This window comes from Amphiura filiformis, chromosome 19 (genome assembly GCF_039555335.1).
Source record: "Amphiura filiformis chromosome 19, Afil_fr2py, whole genome shotgun sequence".
Classification (NCBI taxonomy): domain Eukaryota; kingdom Metazoa; phylum Echinodermata; class Ophiuroidea; order Amphilepidida; family Amphiuridae; genus Amphiura; species Amphiura filiformis.
Window position 1 is genome coordinate 13,321,957 of NC_092646.1, and position 20,833 is coordinate 13,342,789.

General features: G+C 36.3%; 1 protein-coding gene across 2 annotated transcripts in view; it reads right to left on the reverse strand.

Annotated features, from left to right (window-relative positions):
* Positions 1-20,833, reverse strand: part of LOC140140939 (acetyl-CoA acetyltransferase, mitochondrial-like) — a 54,429-nt gene that overhangs the window by 20,969 nt on the left and 12,627 nt on the right. For both annotated transcript variants that reach the window (XM_072162700.1, XM_072162701.1), the window contains exons 7-11: positions 20,582-20,633; positions 19,677-19,769; positions 19,203-19,316; positions 17,570-17,634; positions 16,334-16,491 (exon numbers count right to left, since the gene is read on the reverse strand). In XM_072162700.1, coding sequence (XP_072018801.1) covers positions 16,334-16,491; positions 17,570-17,634; positions 19,203-19,316; positions 19,677-19,769; positions 20,582-20,633 — 482 coding nt within the window. The remainder of the gene's footprint in view (positions 1-16,333; positions 16,492-17,569; positions 17,635-19,202; positions 19,317-19,676; positions 19,770-20,581; positions 20,634-20,833) is intronic.

The window sequence follows — 20,833 nt, forward strand, 5'->3', positions numbered from 1 at the left end:
ATCATTGTACAAAGTATGGACCCTGATATAATAATGACGCTATTTTGGTTCTTGAGCTAGTGACAAATAAAGAAGAGGCAGAAGAAGGAGAAGGAGGCGAAGGAGAAGGAAAAGGGGAAGAGCATGTATAAGGAGAATATCTATGCCCTGTTGCACAGGCATAGATAAGGCCAAGTAAAATAAAAAACATGTTTCACGTCCGGATTTTTTATCACAAAATCGGTGTAAATACCCATAATTAGAGCTGTTTTAGCGTATACAATAATGCCTGGAAAAAGGAGGAGGCCTCTTTTTATTTGTTGTTCTGAGAGATAGACCCCCTCTAACTATCACAAAACCTTATAAAAGTGTTTCTTGTATATTAGCAAGGCTATAGAAAGCATCTCTACTTCCTAGACATATTTTTTGAAAAGTTATAACTGAATTTCAACAAATAAAAATAAAATTGAAGAAACCTCAAAAAAGGAAGCGGGAGGGGACATGAAACATGTTTATTTTTTTATTTGGCCTAACAAGAAAATTATAAATATGTGATATGAAATATTGACTTCTGTATTGACTGAAGATAACATTCATTGTATTTTCAGCCGCCTTGGCCTGATCATTATCAGTTTCAATGCTCTCATCTTTAGTGTCACAAAGTCACAATGTGCCATGAGCCTGGGGGGACTCCCATATATTGGCACACATCATGTGCCTGTCAATAGACCCCCATTTTTGAGGCAAATCTGCCACCCAATGACCCCCTTTTTTCATCAGCTTACACCCAACAACCACTTTTTTTTTCAAATCTTCCTCCCAATGACCCCCTTTTTTCATCAGTTTTACTTGGAGAATCTGCACATTTTTGCATGCTTCGCACACATTTTTAGCAGATTTTACATTTTGTAGCCATTTAGCAGCAAAATTACTAATTTTTTGCACATTTTTACCCAGAAAATTACTTTTTCATGGTCAATGATGCCCAATTTTGAGCATTTCACCACTTAATGACTCCCATTTTCTTGGAACCCCACTGAATGACCCTCCCCTCTTTTAGACAAAAATCACCACCGATAGACCCCTAGTTTTGTACTCCGGTAGGCACAGGTACGTCACTTTCATATTCAAATGCACCCCCTCCCCCCGGCCATGAGTTGGGACAATCGATTTGACCACTTTTCCACTTTCAGTCACTTTCATGATGTCATATTTTCCATAAATTGTCATAAATTTGGTGTCATTGCAAAGTGTAATCAACATTGTTTCCATACCAAAAAACAAAATGTATTTAATTTGTCATAGGCCTATAATTTAAATTGAGGTAGGGGCTAGGAAGCTGAAGGATAGGGAGCCGGCCCGGGGGGGGGGGCCACTCAAATATGAGAGTGTACGCATGCGTGACCAAATTTTTTTCGAACACCCCCTAAACAAGTTTTCCTCTGTGAGCAAAATGACCCCCTAAGCAAGTTTTTAGCACGCTTTCCCAAAAAATTTGACCCCCCTAAACAAGTTTTTATCTAATTTTGACCCCCTAAACAAGTTTTTGTCTAATTTTGACCCCCTAAACAAGTTTTTTGTCTATATTTGACCCACTTTACAAGTTTTGATGGATTTTGACAAATTGAACAATTTTTTGTAGGCCTAAACTTGCCATTGAACACTAAAAGTCTACCGGATATACCCCCCCCCCTCCGGCGATCCGGTATACCATACCACTTTAAAATATAAATAATGACATTGACACAATGAATTCAGAGTGTAGGCCTATACGTACCATGAGGTCTTTCAGATTCGTAGCTTGTTACATGAATCTGATTGGATTCTCGTAAAGTTTTGTGAGAATATAAAATACCAATACACAGCGTAAGTTATCCAGAGGCAACATTATTAACAGTATTCACATCGTAGTTGGTTCCGAATTCGGCACCTAAAGTTGATTATCGTGTCCCCGGTGTCGTCACTTAACATTCAAAGGCGTAACGCATGATCGCTCCCTAAGTCAAAAATATCCCCTATTTTGCGCGGTTTCAAGAACATATTCGTCATTTTCTCCCCCTCTTTTACACGAAAACGGGTACAAATTAGCCTTAAAAAATACCCCTATTTTTTGCATTTCAAGTACACTTTTACAAAAGTATCCCTTTTTTAACATTTCAAGAACACACACAAAAACACTTGTTCTGATTCATTTTCTTTTCTGAGGGTTGTTCTTTTAATAAATGAGGAAAATAACAGAAAATATATACAAATACATCCAATAGGATGCATCATGTGTTTTTTATGATACAGCAATGACAGTTATCAACAATGTAATCTTTCCTCCCGTTTTTTTTTTGCAAAATAAAGTTTGAATGTGACCAATACATACTGACTGACAAAAAATTAAACACACTGATAAAATTGAAGACCAAATTAAGAAGACTAGTTTGTGATAACATCCTGATTACCAGACCAAAGATGCTGTACTGCGCAGGTCAGCAACCAATCACGCTCCGCCTTTGCCCTGACGTCAGACGCAAACTTTTTAAGTCCCATGGAATCAGCGGCCAAACTGGGTAAGTCCCCAGTGATGTAATGGGTGTAAACAAACCATGAAACAAATAAAACCGAGTCTAGCGTGTATTAGGCCGGGATATGAGGAGGGCAAAACAGTTTCACAAAAGTGAAATCCGGGAGTAAATTAAGCGAGAAATAGTAAGATTTCTTGAGATTTCAACATTATCATGATTCACAAAAATATACCCTATTTTTTAATTTTGAGTACACCGTCGTCAAAAACAACCCTATTTTTAAACATCGCATGAACATTTTATGTTCGCGAACATTGTTTAAAAATAACCCCTTTTTTTTTTTTTTTTGGAACGATCATGCGTACACATAGTCAATGTTAAGTGACGACACCGGGATCGTGTCCCGGTATTGTGTACCCTTTTCATGCTTTCTGCTGCAAATATAATTTCCTAATGTAATCCAGAGAAGGGGAACTCACAAATCTACCAGCAGGAGTAGTAAATAATGTGAGGAATCTATAATAAAGGTCCTAAAAATCTTTTTGAAATTCATGATATTTTCGTTTGTCTCCCCGTTTGTCCACTGAACTATATACCCATCACAATTTTATATGACGTCATTAATTATAATTAATATGCACGTTTTTTTTAAAAATCTAAACGGTATTTTTACATAAAAGTACTACGCCATGGTTAAATCACATGTAACTTACGTCATGAAATATATTTGCATAACATAGTGACACTTTAGGTTTGGATTCGGCACTGGAATAAACTTTTTCGAATCGGAGTTTCAGCAGATTTGAAAAGCGGATTAAAATGGTACCCTAAATGCGTTACAAACGATTTTAAAACTACCCCTTTTCATGAAAATCGCCGTTTTTTACCCCCTTAACGCGTCACACGCGTAACGTGCCCAACCAAGAAAAACACCCCTTTTCACACATTTTTTTGGTCACGCATGCTTACATCATTATATTTGAGTGGCCCCCCCGGGGGAGCCGGAGACATACTGCAAAATAAACGGAAAATAAATACCCATTTAAATACCAAATTTAAGTCCCAACTTAAAGTGCATGACCTAGTACAATTTGAACCTGATAGGATTTCAAATTCTCATCATTTAGAACATGAATAAAGATGTATGATAATCATCGAATAGATAATCATCGAGAGACCTACTGGGTGTATAACCAAACCTTTAATCTCAATATCATGATGCCAAGTTGTAAGATTTGACTATATGAACTTTGCAATGAGGAATGAGGTTAATTTGGCTCATATCAATATGAGCCAGTGTGTGACCAGACTGAGTTGTTTATTGGCACCCACCTGTGTGATGGCAAGTTGCCCTGTGAATAGAACATCATAAAAAGCTGCCAATTGTGGGATTTCCAAGAGATTCATTTCAAAATGTCTTTATGAATAGGGTCCAATATTGCTGCCAGCTGCAACTTTAAATTGCCCCGGAGAAGGCAGGAAGTGGAAAATGCATGGGTACGGGGACGTGCGCCAGAGATGGGGAGCATTTTCACACTTTGTGTACAACTTTGGGTCCCAATTTTTAGAAAACTGATTCAGAAATATGGGATGTTTGAAGCAGCCAGTGCAAATAATTGCATTTGGCCGGATTTGAACCTGAGACCTATGTAATATTAAATGTCACAATGCTCTAGCCAATTTTTTTGGCAGGTTGAAATGGGGGGGGGGCAAGCAATTTTTGGCACCAATATTTTGGGCACCGTTTCTATATTACGCCCTAATAAGGTGTAGGAAAACATTAGGAACATGTTCAAATATGCAAAATTTCCTCCTAGCTGCGCTTTCAGAGCAAGTGATTTTTGACAGACCACTTTGAGAATTCACCCCCCGGAGGTTATTGCACAGCCCCTTATGTGCACTGACATGCTTTGAGTAAAGATACAAATTTGTTCAAGATTGTGTATGTTTTTGCAAGGTACCAATTAATTTGAAGTTTCCAAAGCAAGCCTTTTCTGGCATTTGCAGAGAGTTAACTCAATAGTCAATACGTCTAGAGATACTTTAACATATATGAACCAGTAGTGTAGCCAGCGGGGGGAAGGGGGCAGAGTGCCTCCCCTGATAAAAAATGGAAAAAAGTGCCCCTCTGACAAAAAATGAAAGAGAAAATCAGGAGGCCAAAGGAAAAGAAAACGGGCAAGGAGCCCCGTTTCTACCAAAATTCAGCCCGATCATGGGCCAAAGTAGTGTAAAATACAAAAGTTTTGTGCACTACGCCCGCACATTGTGAAGATAAGGCCATTTCCATCCTCATAATGGCCGAAAATAGTGTAAAATACCAAATTTTTGCAAGCTTCACGTGCACATCGTCCCAAGAAAGCCTTTTTTGAAGCTCAAAGACATACAGTTTCTATGTATTGTATGATGCAACTGTAATTTTTTTTCGTCTGTGCCCCTGAAATTTCATCCCCCCCGACCAAAATAGCTGGATACATGTACGCCCCTGATATGAACATTAACGTTAATAGCATATAGCAGCTATTGGTGAACTTGATAACTAAGAAAACAAGATGATATCAAATGTACATGATACTAGGCAATCATACTCCATGGCAGAAAACATAGCAGCTATAGATTTGGCAGTCTCAACTCAAATTTTGCCCAGATAGAATCTCTTGTTTAATTTAGCTTGGGTTAATATACACGTAGGCCTGCTAGAGAAACAAAAACCATACACACGTGTACAAGCTGATATATGAAACAGTAGCTTGGTTAACAGCCTCGCAATTTTATATGGAGTAGATCGACATCTATAATAATATGGGCTGATAGCTACCCCGGATAGCTACATACCCGGGCTATACACAACTGGGCACATAACAGCATCACCACATAACAGCATCACCAAATTCCCACTCTACCATCTACTGAACTCATGAACAAGCAAGACAAATGGTATTTACACATGTATCAGAAGATACAGCGACAAGTGCACATGCTGAGACCCGGGATCTATGTACATATAAAGTAGCTTGAATCTGATGTAGTTAAGCATAAACACACAGCAAATGTTTGCTGATAAACTCAATAAAGCATTTATAGATGCTGCTAAGTACTGAATTTAAGCCGAAGAGTTCAGGTTAATGGTTCGAATCCCATATTATCTCCTCAGCATGGATTTCTTTATCCCAATACCAGGAACAGAACGTCATGTTTATCTACAACTCTGCAATGGGAGTGAACTTTGCAATGCACAAGCAGTGGTTATCTTCAACTCAAGCAATGACAAGACACTAGAGGGCGCTTCACAAAAGACTACTGCCAATGACTTAAACGGAATACCAGGCGGCGATACTGTGTCAATAGGAACCGAATTTGCGAAAAAAGGCGATTCATCTCAAACTAGTGATCATGATTCATTACCAAATCCCATTTTTCATATTTCCTTCATGCAAAATCCTCCACTGCTAAAGAATTCTATCATTACGACACTTCGTCTTGCAGAGCAAAACGAACTACGATCATTGGCATTTTCACATATTCCCTATGATGCAGATGAAGCCCAGGCTATCGCACATTGTTTGATAGAGTCATTTGTGGATTTTGTCCAGTGTTATAAACCGATTTGTTTACATACAATAATGGCGCATGACTACGTAGTATGTCAACGTTTAAAGACGGCAGCGGTACAGAGAGAACACTCACATGGCGATGTAACCCGTGGTGGGATGTTTGATGAGTATGTCATATATTTCATTTTACTTTTTTGCACTTCTTGGTCTTATCATATCACATTCAGATCTTTTTTTCCCCTTTTTTCTTAATTTTTTAATTTTTTCAGTAAGTAGCCCAATTTTGCCTCACTGTAGCCAAATTTTTTTGAAATTTCCTCAAAATTTGGAGGAAAAGTTGTAAAATTACCGTACTGATGCAGTATAGTCCCACCCGTTTTTGGGTGAACATTTTTTCAAAATTGGGGATGGGACTATACTCGAATTTTTTTTTTTTTTTTTAAAGTTATTTATTTTTTACGGCTTTGGGTGTCCCAGGACCTAGACCTAAATGCTAGGATCATTCATGGTTGACCTAAAAAAAAAAAAAAAATGAAAATTGATAATTTGTATTCATGTCATACTCTATTAATGATTTCAAAATGCATTCAAATTTTTTTTAATTTCTGAAATTTTTCGAAAATTTGGGGTGGGACTTTACTCGAAGGTGGGACTATACTCGCGTCAGTACGGTAATTGACAAAATGTATTAAATTTGGCCAAATATTTTGAATTTTGGTATACCGATGGGTCCAAATTTCTTGACAAATTGGTATATTGATGGGTCCACTTTCAAATTCTCAGTGGCACATCCCTACCCAAACCAAACTTGAGTACGAACCCATCGGTATCCCCCCTCCAATGTTGATGCCTGTATCCAGGGGGGGTACTCAAGTTGAGAATTTGAAAGTGGACCCATAAATATACCAATTTTTCAAGAAATTTGGACCCATTGATATACCAAAAGTCAAAATTTTCAGCCAAATTTAACCCAAATTGTCTTAATTTTTACAAATTTTTCCAAAATTTTGGGAAAATGTTGACAAATTTGGCTAGATTAAGGAAAAATTGGGCTATAATTTTGAAAAAAGGACCCATTCATATACCAAAATAGGCTTTGAAAAAGTGGTCATTATATTGATATACCAAAAGGCCGAAAATGCTACCCATATTTGCGGCACGTCCCCGTACCCTGACCCTGAACAAACCCTAATCCCAAACCCTGACTCTAAACAAACCATATCCTAAACCTTAACCCTAACCTTAAAACATGAAGTGCAAATGTGTACATCCATATCAAAAGCGATGCACTTGTCGAAACTGCTACATGTGTCTCTTTTTACATAAATAGCTAGAAATAAATAACAGATTCATCTCAAGTGGAGGTCTCTTCAAATCATCCACAAGTTGCATGGGTTAGAAATACAGAGAACATACCTAAATTATGTGACTTGGGGATAATTTGAAGTGATCTCCACTTGAACTGAGTCTGGTATTAATTCTCAACTTTTATGTAAAATAAGACACATGTAGCAGCCGACAAGTTCATCGTTTTGATATGGATATACACAAATGTTATTAGGGCTATTCAGCAGATAATGCCTACCTATCAAACTGGGAATTAAAGTTTCATAATGTACAAATGAATGACCAGAAAATAAATGCAAATCGCATTTAGGGGATCAAAAATGCCTATCTAATGACTGCCTTTAGGGGGCATTTTTGTGATTCCACTATCATAAAACCTGTTTTGTTTACTCTTTTTCAGGACTTCCTACATCAACACCATTAACCAAACATTATAAATAAGGGGTATAGTTTATCAAAATCTTGAAAAGGTGGAAACTGCAGTTCCTGCTTAGGGGTACCTTTCTGACACAATCCTGTTTAGGGGTAGTACATTGTATGTGTTGCAAAACCATAAATATCTGTTTAGGGGTGTTTTCTGCTCAAAATGGCAAATACTGTTTAGCGTATGTTTTAAAAATCTCTGGTCATGCATGTTAGTGCCACCCCCGGGCTATCAAATCCCCATCAAGAGTTCCAATATTAACCCAAAAAGGATGTTGTGTATCACTGCAGAGAGTGAGTCCTTCTCATGGGGGAGGCACTCCCATTTTGGAGGCAACACATGTATACATAGGAATGTTAAGACCCCTTTGTCAACATTGCGGTCATCAAAAGACCCCATTCTTTTTTTACCACATGGTCTACATGTAGCTGTCAACCAAAGACCCCAAATTTTTCCACTTCATCTGTAAGGGCCACTAACACATATTTTTTGGGGTGTTTCAAGCCAAAAGAAGATTAATTTCAAGTTATGCATTCTCAGTTTTGGAAAAGAGTTTCTAAATTTTAATCTCTTTTATCACCAATTATCGAAACTAACATAAAATATTATGAGTAAACCCTATAATACTCAAAATTTTAAAAAAAATGCTTAGACTTTAGTCTGTGAATTTATCACGGTCCGCATTAATTTTATTTGTGTAGCAAAAATGCTCACCAAATTTGGGAGCAAATGCATATCAATGGTACAAAATTGCTACACATTCCAAAATTGTGTAGCAAATGATGAAAATTGTGCAGCATTTTGCTACAGTACTGCTACTCACTTATTGCAGACACTGATGTTTATAGCCCTTAATTATTTCCAAAAAAAATTGCCAAATTTTAAAATCAGGACTTGATTCCCTAATATATTCATTTGAAAAACAGGATATTTTTTGTGCCCAAAAAATAGTGCTGCATTTTTCTGGATCTGAAGTAGTTATGTTTTTAATTAATTTAGACACAAAGTTTAAATGGTATTTTAATTATTATTATTGAAAGTATAATATCGTTCATTAAAATAATGTTTTTTTGGGCGGTGATACAATGTTTCATGAACACGGAATGCTATGAGACATGATAGAATATACATTTCTCTTGACAATTTTCCATTTGCTCGCTCTATTCCTTTTAAAGGAATTTTTATTACATCCTAGGACCTCAGCAATCTATTCAAATCCACAATGACTTGTTCCTGACATAATGCAGAGTTTATTCTGAAAATTGTCCAACATATAATTCCAATAAATTCAGGGTTGGCAGGTTTTTTGCGGCAGGTGGAAAAGTCACAGTTTTAACCGCTTGGCAAAAAACCCTTAAAAAATGAGTGTAATAAGGCCAGATTTTGTAATTATAAAAATAAGTAACATATTAAGAAATTAAAGGCACACGTTTTCATTCCTCACTTTCCAAAATGTATCAAATTCAAAATGTTTTCATTTTAAGGACTTGGTGAGACAAAAAATATGATTCATTAAAAGTTGTATGTTACTGTTTATGAACTTTCTGTGTTACTTTTTAATAAACATCTCCAAAAGTAACTAACTTTTAAATAATGACCATTATTCAAAATGGGTGAATTGTATTACAAATCTGTAAAATGTGTTGGAAGCAGAATGTATTTCTGCACATTTTGACACCTCATTTGTAGCAATTGACTATTAAAATATTGACGTCACAGTGTACATTTAAATCAATGTAGCCCAAAATTTGAAAGTTTTTTGGGCTATCGTATCAAATGAGGTGTCAAAATGCGCAGAAATAAATTCTGCTTCCAACGTATTTTACAGATTTGTAATACAATAGCCCGTTTTTGAATAATGGCCATTATTTAAGGGGGGTTAGTTACTTTTTTGAGATGTTTACTTGAGTGACTATAATGAGTTTTGCCAGTTTTTGCCGGCAAAAACCAAACCCTGAAGAAATTAGTCCTGTTCTATTCTGGGATCAGGAGAGCCAGACAGCCCATGGTATTGAAAGAAAAGACTCAGTGGAGCAGAAAATTTATCCAAACATTATAGTATTTATACCCTAACAACAATTGTCTCTTGCATACATGTATTTAAAACACAATCCAATCAGTTGAAATGTATATTATCAACAATGAACGCAAATACTTTGTTTGCTCAAGGGCAAATTCAAGTGGACAAATAAAGTCAGATAATTTAATCCAAACATATCAAGCTCGGTCATTATCTCTTGCATATTTAAAATACAAGTATCAATGAACAATTATTCACTTTGTTTGCTTAAGGGGTCGGTCACCCACCTTTGTGGGACCTGAGAGCACATCAGACACACCAAATTGCATTCTGAGGAATGTCCATCTGATATCAAATAATTTTGATTTCTTTTTTTTTTTTTTTTTGCGATTTACAAATTTTATGGCAAAATTAAAAATTGACATTTTTGACATTTAACAGTCCTCAATGTAAACTTTATAAATCTAATGATATAGCATATGCAGCTGGGAAAGAAAGTCAACCATCAATGAACATTTTGACCTGGTCGTTTGATAGGGGGTCGAAACTGACGATATCACTAACGGGTCCGACAGAAATACTGTGCAAAGGTGGGTTACAGAGCCCTTAAGGGCAATTAATAAAATGAATACGCTCTACAACAAAGTGGCCAACTTTGTTGGCATAAGTGATGATGAATTTGGTGTTAAGGCCATTTAAGGCTGGAATAATGAATGAGTTTACATAACCATGTACAAAAAGAGGTATTCCACAGATTCTGTGGGAATGATCAACTGATATTTTTTCTAGGTTCTCTTTGTCTTTATTATGACTCAGTCATAATTATTATTACCATATTTCATCAAATAAACGCCCGAGCGTTACATTTTCCCAAGGGGGCGTTTATTCAAGGTCAATTTTAGAACGATATTTCCGTTAAAATCATTAGGTAAATTTAAAACTCACGCTAATATGATGAACTATGAACTAGAAACACTGACTTCTGGTTCACTTCAGGGTTTCCAACCCAGATTTTCACCAAAAAGTGATGCTATTATCGACCATGTGGGAACTTGGTAAGCTTACTACACAAGATAGCATGGAAATATCGGCATTTTTGAAACATCTTGGTTGAAAAAAAGTGGTGGGGCGTTTATTTGAGGGGCGACTATTTGATGAAATACGGTATATAATTATAATACAAAAAAATTGTTTGCTTGTCCTCCAGTGGATTTTTTTTTTGGGGGGGAGCGGTTGATCGGTTGGAATTTTTTTTTAATGACTCACTACTGTATAGGCCTGTAGGCAAATGGCATCACTTCAAACCTTCAAAAGGCAAGGTATACCATAGAAATTGATGAGACACAGTTTATTGGAAACATTGATGCAGGAATTGACAGTTATAAATGTTATAATGGGTTTACAGTAATGATTTTCTTAGCTTAAGAAAATGTTGTTGGACAAATTTAGCTTTGAAATGAAATTTACTAATGAAACTACAAATAACAAAAATTTAAGGGGCCGCCCTGATTTTGTCCAATTTTGAATCGGTCAGTGGAGGGCAAGCAAAAAAAAAAAAAAATTTTTTGGTCAGATTAGCTTGTACATTAAGGTGAGAATTGGTAATTGTATATGATTATATGATAGTTTTTTGAAATAGGGTAAAAAGAAAACTTCTGATACAGATTTTGTATTTTTGTTTTGCCATAATTTGACACAAGTATATTCAATTTGACTGAAAAATATGAGAGCAAAACAAGTAAAAAAATTGTTGGTGATTTGTCATTTGGGGAAAAAAACCAAAAAATGTCTGACTGACCAAACCTAGCTGTCTGGTTAGGGGAAATTTCTTTTCACCCTAACATATATGCTACTATTATATTACTTTATGTAGTGGTAATAAATGTAATGTTAACTAACTATGCAAATCTATCAAAATGTATGCAACATTTGGATATTGCTAGCAAAATGTGCACGAATTTGAACAAATTTGCATAAATTAGCAGTATTATTAATTAGCATGATTGACTGATTCAATTTTCCCCCAATGTTTATTTTAGAATATATTATAATTTTACTACTATTTATATCCTCAAATTGTTATTTATATGGCCACCTTAATTTAATGTTTGTCTCAAAGCCCTTCCTAATTTTCCCATGTGACATGGGGCCTTAGGGAAAAACCATAGCGGTAAAATAAATTTACTCAATCCAGCAGGAACAACAAGCAAAAAGCAGGCAATTTTACTAATGCGCACAAGGGCTTTGAGACAAACTATTAAATGAAGATGGCCTTATATTCCTAATATCATTATTATTATTATTATTATCATTATCAAGTTATTATTATTACAGCATACTGGAAGAGGAAACTGTTGCCCTACATGATATAGCTAATCAAATTCTTCCAGATGGCTGCATTACAACGATACCCATCTCATAGTAAGTATAAATGCGTTAGGTGACAAAATAAAAATATGTTATAACAATTAAGAAATTCAATTCCAAACGATTTTTTCTGGAATGCATAATAATTTTTTAAACAGCCTTTATCTCAAATTAGGCCTACTGGTGCATTTTCCAGGTTTTGCAAGAACATGTTACATATATATATCGAAAGTGAAACAGCTGAGATAGATTAAGGATTGGTATGTAAAAGACATTAGGTTTGTTTTGTGTACTATTAACTCTCTCCATGCGGCTGCAGACAACAAGTTTCAAATTTTTTTTAAACTTAAAAAAATTCAGAATTGTAAATTGTCATGACCATATTTGGAATCAGCATGAAAAATGCATTAAAATGAGTACAAACAAACCTTGTATTAGTTCAGTATTTCTGGAGGTAGATAATGATATTTTGAGAATATATCTCATAACTTTTTATGTTGAAGGCTATGGCTAGCATGCAGAGCATTAATGTTTCCTGTTACATTAATGTGTGCCAGACTGGTAAAACCCTACAAATGCATTTTTTAAATGACTAATTTGGTTTTGGGATAAGAAATAATCTCAAATATGTTTGTAGCATAAGACTTATTCTGCATCCTGTTGCATGGTATTGTATAGTACCATAAAATACCACAAGCATATTATGCCTCTAAATGAGGGTGTTTTTGCTTATTGTTTTGTTTTTGATGAAAGAGATGAAAGGCAGACACTCTCCACGCACAAAAATTGCAGTTTAAGCATCTACTGATACAGGCTATTTTTTTTAAAGACAAAATTCTAAGACCAATCTATTGCAGTGTTTTTGTGGAGGGTGTCTGCCTTCCGTCTCTTTCGTCAAAAAACCTCACTTTGAGGCATATATGCTTGTAGACGGAATTCTGCAGTATTGTATTGAATGGCACACTTACAGTATTTCAAAAAAATTTGAAAATAACTCCTATAATCATTTTATTTGGATGTAACCAGGGTGAATTAGTAGTACACCCTACTCATTTTGAAATTTAACTTTGCACTACATGGATAATTGGACGGTATGATTGCCTTTACTTGAGACAGGAGTCCGGTGGCTTAACATTCCCTCTGAAGGATGCAGTATTCTCATGGTTTATGTACCCCATTCTAAATGTGTACCATGGGGAGAGCCAAAGTAGGAATTTAATCTGTAAATCTTAGCAATTCAATTCAAACTTCAGCCATATCGACTGCTCAGGGCCAGAAGTGGGTAAGTACAATACAATGTAGCTGCCCTGTGAACAATGCCAATTTACACACAGTATATTGTACTCATCTACACATGGCAGCTATTGCACTTACCCACTTCGACAAGGCTGTTGTCGACAATATTGTAGACAAAGCAATTTTCCCCAATTTTCCTGATTGTCGACAAGCATGGACTAATTAATTGCCAACAAAGACTAGCCATTAAAAATATTAGAGATAAGCTTAAGATTACAATTATTAACCATAAAATAAATTCTAGGTATAAAAAGAATGTAATAATTGAACAAGATGACAATGATAGGGTGGATTAATACTAGACTTCATTTTGTAATGGTGAGTTATACCGATATGATTATGTGTAATTGACAGTAATATTTTGATGTTTAATAAACAACACATAATGTGGTCTCTGAACTTAATATTCGGACTTCATCGATGCATTCCCCGGATCTTGAGATTTGATGATTGACAGTGAAAATTCTACTTGACAACAACCCTAGAGTTGAGTACCCTAACAACTGCCTTGCTCTCCTAGATAAATGTGGTAGGAATAAAGTGCTTCAGAAATCTAAAAGATATTTTCTGCTTTCTTTCAGGTGCAGTATTGATGGCAAGACATGTGGTTGCTGTACATTAAACCTTGATTTTAATGGAGACTATCATTAAAAAACAATGCTAGCTGTTATCATACTGATAAATAACAATCAATTTGAAGTTTCAAATACACTTCTGACACCTCTTATCCTGAAATAAGCGGTACTGAGAACATTTTAAATGGACACTTGAGTAGTGTGTGTATTTAGTAGTGACTGATACTGTGACATCTGCAACATTATTAAATATCTTCCTTCCATGAAGATTAATTAAGTGTTCATATGCATTTCACTGAACAAAGATCAAACAGAGATACTGCACCGTACACATTTCCTTTTGATGATTTACCTTGGTTATTGGTTATTGAAAATCGGCGGGCAAAGTGACTGTCAGACTCAACATGCATCACTCATCAAACGAATCAAGTGTACACATGACAAAAATAGGTTCTTGGAATTAAGAATGGATTAACAGAAAGAACCTTTTTTGCTACATTGAATGATGCCATTTCAATCTTTTTCAATGGATGATCTGTACACATTAGGACAATTGCATCTTTAAACTGCATTCAATTTTCACAGAAATTCATCCAAATCCATGGTGTGTACAGAATATAAATATTCTTACTTTAGAAATCTACAACATTACCAATAAAACAATCAACCATATCTTGAAGAATGATGTATATTCTCTTTTTTGACCACATTTTTACTTACTGGGGAAGGGGAATATCATTCCTTGCACAATATTGGGTCGTTTCACTTTCCCAGCATGCAACAGTAATGAGTGGAGTAAGACAATAGACATCCAAGACCTTGTAATCACTGCACCACTGTGCGCGCACTTGAGCTCCTTTGCCTTGGGGTAAATTTCATGTGTAAATAGAGTGCTCACTCCTCTGAACTCCCAACAAGAATTAAGGTTCTATGCCCTTCTTTGCTGGTGGGAATTTTACGGGAGGGCACCTTTAGGTTCTACATCAATTCCACTTATGTCAAGGGAACCCATAGCGCCATTAGGCGAATCTTTACAGTAGATTATGAAACAAACCAAAAGATAGAATAAAGCCCAATAAATGTTCCTTAATTTAAGACAGAATTAAGAAGACTATTTCATCGGACGCAAATGCAGGTTATTGAAAAAGTATAATCAAGTACACTTAAGGGGACTCGATCTTTTGTGCGTAATTATAGAGGGCCAGGGGATTCACTCTATCATTAAAAAAATTGAAGAAGTCAAAGAGCCCTAGGAATAAAAACTGTAGTGTAATTCACGCCAGATACAATTTCTTTATACGACAAAAATTAATTTTTGTAATCGATCAAAAAACAAAACGTTTCATATCAATTTTAAATTTAGCCTGAATCCGTAAATATGGTACCTCTCGCCCTTTTTTAGGTCAAGGCTATTTTTACCATTATGCAGCGAACCATTGTTGAAGCTATTTCACACTACATGTACAAAACATTCTAGAGAAAGAATGAGAACATATAGTGTTGAAATATCTTTTGTTGATTTCGAATGATAATGTCATGAAGTCGTAAATTTTAAAGTCAAATTCCTAAAACCAAAACAAAACATTGCGACGCAGATAATTCCCGACTTCACGCAATTTCATCATCACATCAGTGTCTTTATTATTTGTTTGAAACCTTTCCCAAACGTTAGGTGCTATTTATGCATAAAATGGCTAATCTATCTTTACAAAACGCGTCTTTTTTAGTAAACAAAAGGCTAAAGATGGCATTATGAGATTTATCTTTTATCATTACACTCCTCCGCTCAACTGCCACGGTGGCGAAGGTAAGCGCTAGACGCGTGTCGAAGGAAGTTTAGAATCGCTGGTTCGAGTCCCAACGAAGCATGTGGAAACTTTTTTTTCTTCAAAATTCATGATCGCATTCCGAAATGAGTCACTTGTCGGTAAATCATATATCGTATCCTTAACAATGACCTCATTGAGCGATGTGTAAACGCATTCGAACAATTTACGCCATTGCTGGTTGCCGTATTTGGACATCGCATGATTGGACTCTAGTGTGATTGGTCGAGAGGTATTTGCATAATAATTATAGTAACTCCATTTTTTTAAATGCCTCCTTTGGCCCCCATGGTGCAGATCCTGTCACATATGAGAATGTAATAAACATTTTGCCCTCCCTCCAATAATAAAACTAGTTTCATTCATGGGACTTCATCCATCTTTTGCTTATTACAATAAGCTACAATCTGATTACATCTTGTGTCTACTTACCCAATAGGGTGTCCAATACTAACAGCGCCCCCATGGATATTAACCTTTGAGGGGTCAAGGTTCAACAGTTTAATGTTGGCAAGAACTACAACACTAAATGCCTCGTTCACTTCAAACATGGTAATATCATCATTTGTAAGTCCTGTCTGCTCCAGAACCTGTCAAACAATAAACATTAAAGATATGGTATTTCAATAAACAAGTGACGAGTGGGGCATGATTTTATTTTCTCACTTCCCAACCAGGGTCTTAGCTAGGAATAGAGGTTTGCCCCTCATTTGAATAAAATTGCCTATCCAAATTTGACCTTTAAAACATTTATCAGAATTCTACAGCCCATTGGGGGTTCAAAGAGTTCAAATATGTATTGCTACAACCTTGTTTTGCAAAGCTGGTCTACTAAAAAGGTCAATAGCCTTTCTCAACACCTATAACTATAATGTAGCATCTGTCAAAGGCATTAATTTTGCCCAGATGGGTGGTCAGATGGGTGGCTAGCTACTAGCTAAGATACTGTTCCAAACTCAAACCGACTCAACCCTCACCTATCTCAGTCAGCAATTATTGTTTTGTTCCACTTTGTCCCAGATGGAGAAAGAAATCAATTGGTACCCCTGGGATTCAAACCTTAGACCCCTCGCATGCCAAGCACAGGATCACCAACTGGGAGCCAATCGATTCCATGCATATATAATTATGACTGTACATCCTTATCAAAACGATGCACTCAGCGGCGTAGCTGGGATTTTTTCCAGGGGGGCAACCCTGTATGGGGCGGGGGCCCAAATACACCAAATTTCCCTGCACTTGGGGGGAATAGTCTTTCTTTCTTTCTTTCTTTCCTTCCTTCCTTCCTTCCTTCCTTCCTTCCTTCCTTCCTTCCTTCCTTCCTTCCTTCCTTCCTTCCTTCCTTCCTTCCTTCCTTCCTTCCTTCCTTCCTTCCTTCCTTCCTTCCTTCCTTCCTTCCTTCCTTCCTTCCTTCCTTCCTTCCTTCCTTCTTTCTTTCTTTCTTTCTTTCTTTCACTCACTTGTCGGCTGTTATATGCGTCTCATTTCACATAATAGCTAGGAATAAATACCAGACTTATCCTATAATTTGAAGTGACCTCCACTTCAGATGAGTCTGATATTTATTATTCCTAGCTATTACCGGTACGTAAAAAGAGACATATGTAGCTGCCAACAAGTACATCGTTTTGATATGGATGTACACATTTTAAAGTTAGTACAACATACCTTTGGCACTGCATATGCTGGAGCAATTGGAAACTCTATTGGTGCTACTGCAGCATCAGCAAATCCTGAAAAAATTGAGAAAAAAAATGAAGGTCAAGGAAATGTGTACAGTGCAGTTTCTGTCAAAATTTTCTGTCAAAAAGCAAATTGAAAAGAAATGACTATGTTTGATTTGATTTGGTTATTATGACCATTGGGGGGTGCCACAAATGTCATGTGAAAATGTCTGGCGCAAATGTCATGTCAAGGTCATTATAGCCCAAAACGTGTTTTTCACTTAAAATGCTACTCATTCCCCATATTACATAGCACCGTGACATCACTTGCACACATGCATCGTCTATAGCCAGTGTCTAAAAGTTGTACACAGAATTGGGGTCAAAGGTCATTTAGGGGTCATTTCCGGCATGTAACCAAATACCTTAAAGCGGCCATCATAGCCATATGCTTTTTGCCATGTTGACCATAGTTGAGCACTAGGACCATTGGGTGGTGCCACAAATGCCATGTGATCATTTGCGGTCAAAGTTCTTCCACTTACAGACAATGACCAAAAACGTAATTTTCACTAAAATTGACTAGGGGGGCCTATGACCCCCCACAATAGATTTGCACACAAATATGTCGTCCATACAGCAAAGATATATAGTCCTTACAAGCCCATTGTGGTTCAATGAGCCATGTATAATAATAATTGGGCGGATCATTCCTCATTTATGTGTCCTTGCAAGGCTTTGTAAAGATAGGTAAACAATCTTTACAGAGCCTTCCAAGGGCATCTGTGTATTTACCTAGCTGAGCTAGGTCCTGTTTTTCTATCCGATTCTTCTTCTTTCTTTCTTTACCAAATACTTTCAAAATGCTGCTGCTCCCGTAAATAACATAGTAGGCCTACAATGTCGTCACCACCATGAACCATAGGCTGGTGGTACAAATGTCGCATGAACAACTCTAGGTCAAAGGTCATAAAAAGATCAACATCAGGGCTGTGCTCTGTGAGCACAATGTCTAGTTGATACTTCCTTTTCGGCACTTGTTTATTTACATTGTATACTGCGCAGCGCATGACTCAAATGGATCTTTTCAGTTGGCTCTGCGTTCTGCGTCAGCACACAGATCACTCCGAATGTGGTGTTTTCACAAAAGCTGTCTCTTGGATCCAATTGTAACTGATGATGTCACTGGATATCAGTTCAGGGGCACTGTGAATTCAAAAGACTCCTCTGAATTCACAGACCGTCTTTGAATAACAAAGTTAGTGTTGTTCCAAGGTGCTTACATGCTGTTGATCATATTGTTGTGGTTTAAACATTTCCTATGTGGTACAACTAAATAATATCTTTAAAAAACAGTGAACAAATTAAAGTTATGCTGCAAGTTTTTTGAATATTTCTGCATTATTGTGTCACAAAAAAATGCACAGATAGAATTTTAATTTGCACAGATGAATTTGAAGCAAAAAAGCTCATTAATTATACAATGTACCAAACAGACTGCCAAAGTGTTTTCTTTGCTGCCAAAATTGACACAAGTGAAAAGTATGTGAAATCACAGACCCGGGTATAAAAATTAAGAGGAGTCTTTAAATTCACAGCCCCCCCCCCCCCCAAAACTGATATAGCATTTCCCTTACCTACTATCCTTGCTAGTGGTTTCACTTTAAGTCTCTCTGCTGCTTGCGCTGTCATTAATACCATTGCTGCTGCTCCGTCATTTAATGTGCTAGCATTGGCTGCAGTAATAGTGCCTGATGGAAAACGCAATCAAATTGAATTAATAACTCTCATTCAAAGAAATTAGCAGAAATATGAGAAGAGTTTCCTGGGTGAATGAAAGAATAATTCAGAAGTACTCCCCCTCCCCCTTCTGTATATATCAAGTAGTTGTGTTATTGAAGAGTCTTGTTATACTATCCTATTCTAATGCATATGGTTAATATCAAGACTTAACCATCATGCCCTGGGGGTGCCCTACCTGAGTGGCCAATTAAATTAAACTTAATCTACTTCAGCCCTACCACCAATGTTGCTAACTGGCTCAATATATCAATATAATAGTCTTCTTATAACAAATCAGCAGGTAGCACTCATTGGTTAATGAAGCTTACCTTCTTTTTGAAATGCTGATCTGAGTGACTTGACTTTGTCAAAGTTGAGTCTGTTGTACTCCTCATCTTCTGAGATCACCATGTCAGCTTTCCCTGCAAGAATATGAGAGGTGAACAAAAGAAAAGAGATTAATATTACCTAAAAAAACACCCAATAATGTGGAAGGCGAGTGATCTATGTTAAGTCCTAGTAAACCACTATGCCACCCTTTTTAAAATAATGTGTGATGTCAATAGAAAGACAGACTTATCTTGCAGTTTGATCAGCTCGTAATCAGCAGGCTTTAAATCATTGTGGATTAATATCAACATATTTTATTTTGAGAATAGTCTTGTCACTCTTGTGACATCTCGCCAGAAGCATCACAAACTATTAATTGAAGTCCTATACCTTTTCTACTTTCTTTAACATGCAAAATGTAAACCATACAGGTCAACTATTATCACTCTTATTTATTTTATTTATTTATTACACTAAACGTTGGTCTACTTTTCGACGTAGTGGTAAAAGCCTAACAATTCCCGCCGATTAGGAGCTGATCAAAGTATAGATTTGAGATAATCACAATGTCAGCATTCTGATACCAACAATAATATAAAGGTAAACAGCAGGAAATTTACCCCTGCCCACCCACCAATGGCACTTAACTTACATGTACCCCTGGCAAGCAAAATGGTGCTGATGATATTGATTTTAGTCTTTTGAATTAATAGGTAATACATTTAATATTACAACACATCATCTGTGAATCTTGCATGAGGATTCCGCCAGTTTCGGAATTTGACGAGTGGTGAGACTTTCGATGAGGTTATTTTTCAAAGAAAGTTTTGAACTCCTGATGTAAATGGTACCATTATTTGACCTTTTAATTATATGGCATTATTTACATTTTTTCCACACTCACCCCTTTTCTGCGGTACATTGACGGGAACTATCTCCTTCTTAAAAACCCCACTCTGTAAGGAAAACAAATGTTTCATTATATCTTTTTATTAAAATATGCCTCTGTTAGAAAAAAAAAATTGTTCAAATTGGGAGGAAAATTTATTTCTGCAGAAAAGTTGAAAGTCACTAGTAAGACTTGCAAGTTGTACACATCCTGTAAGTAAATTTTCTGTGAGAAAACTGTCAAAAATATGAGAATTGGGCAAAAGTA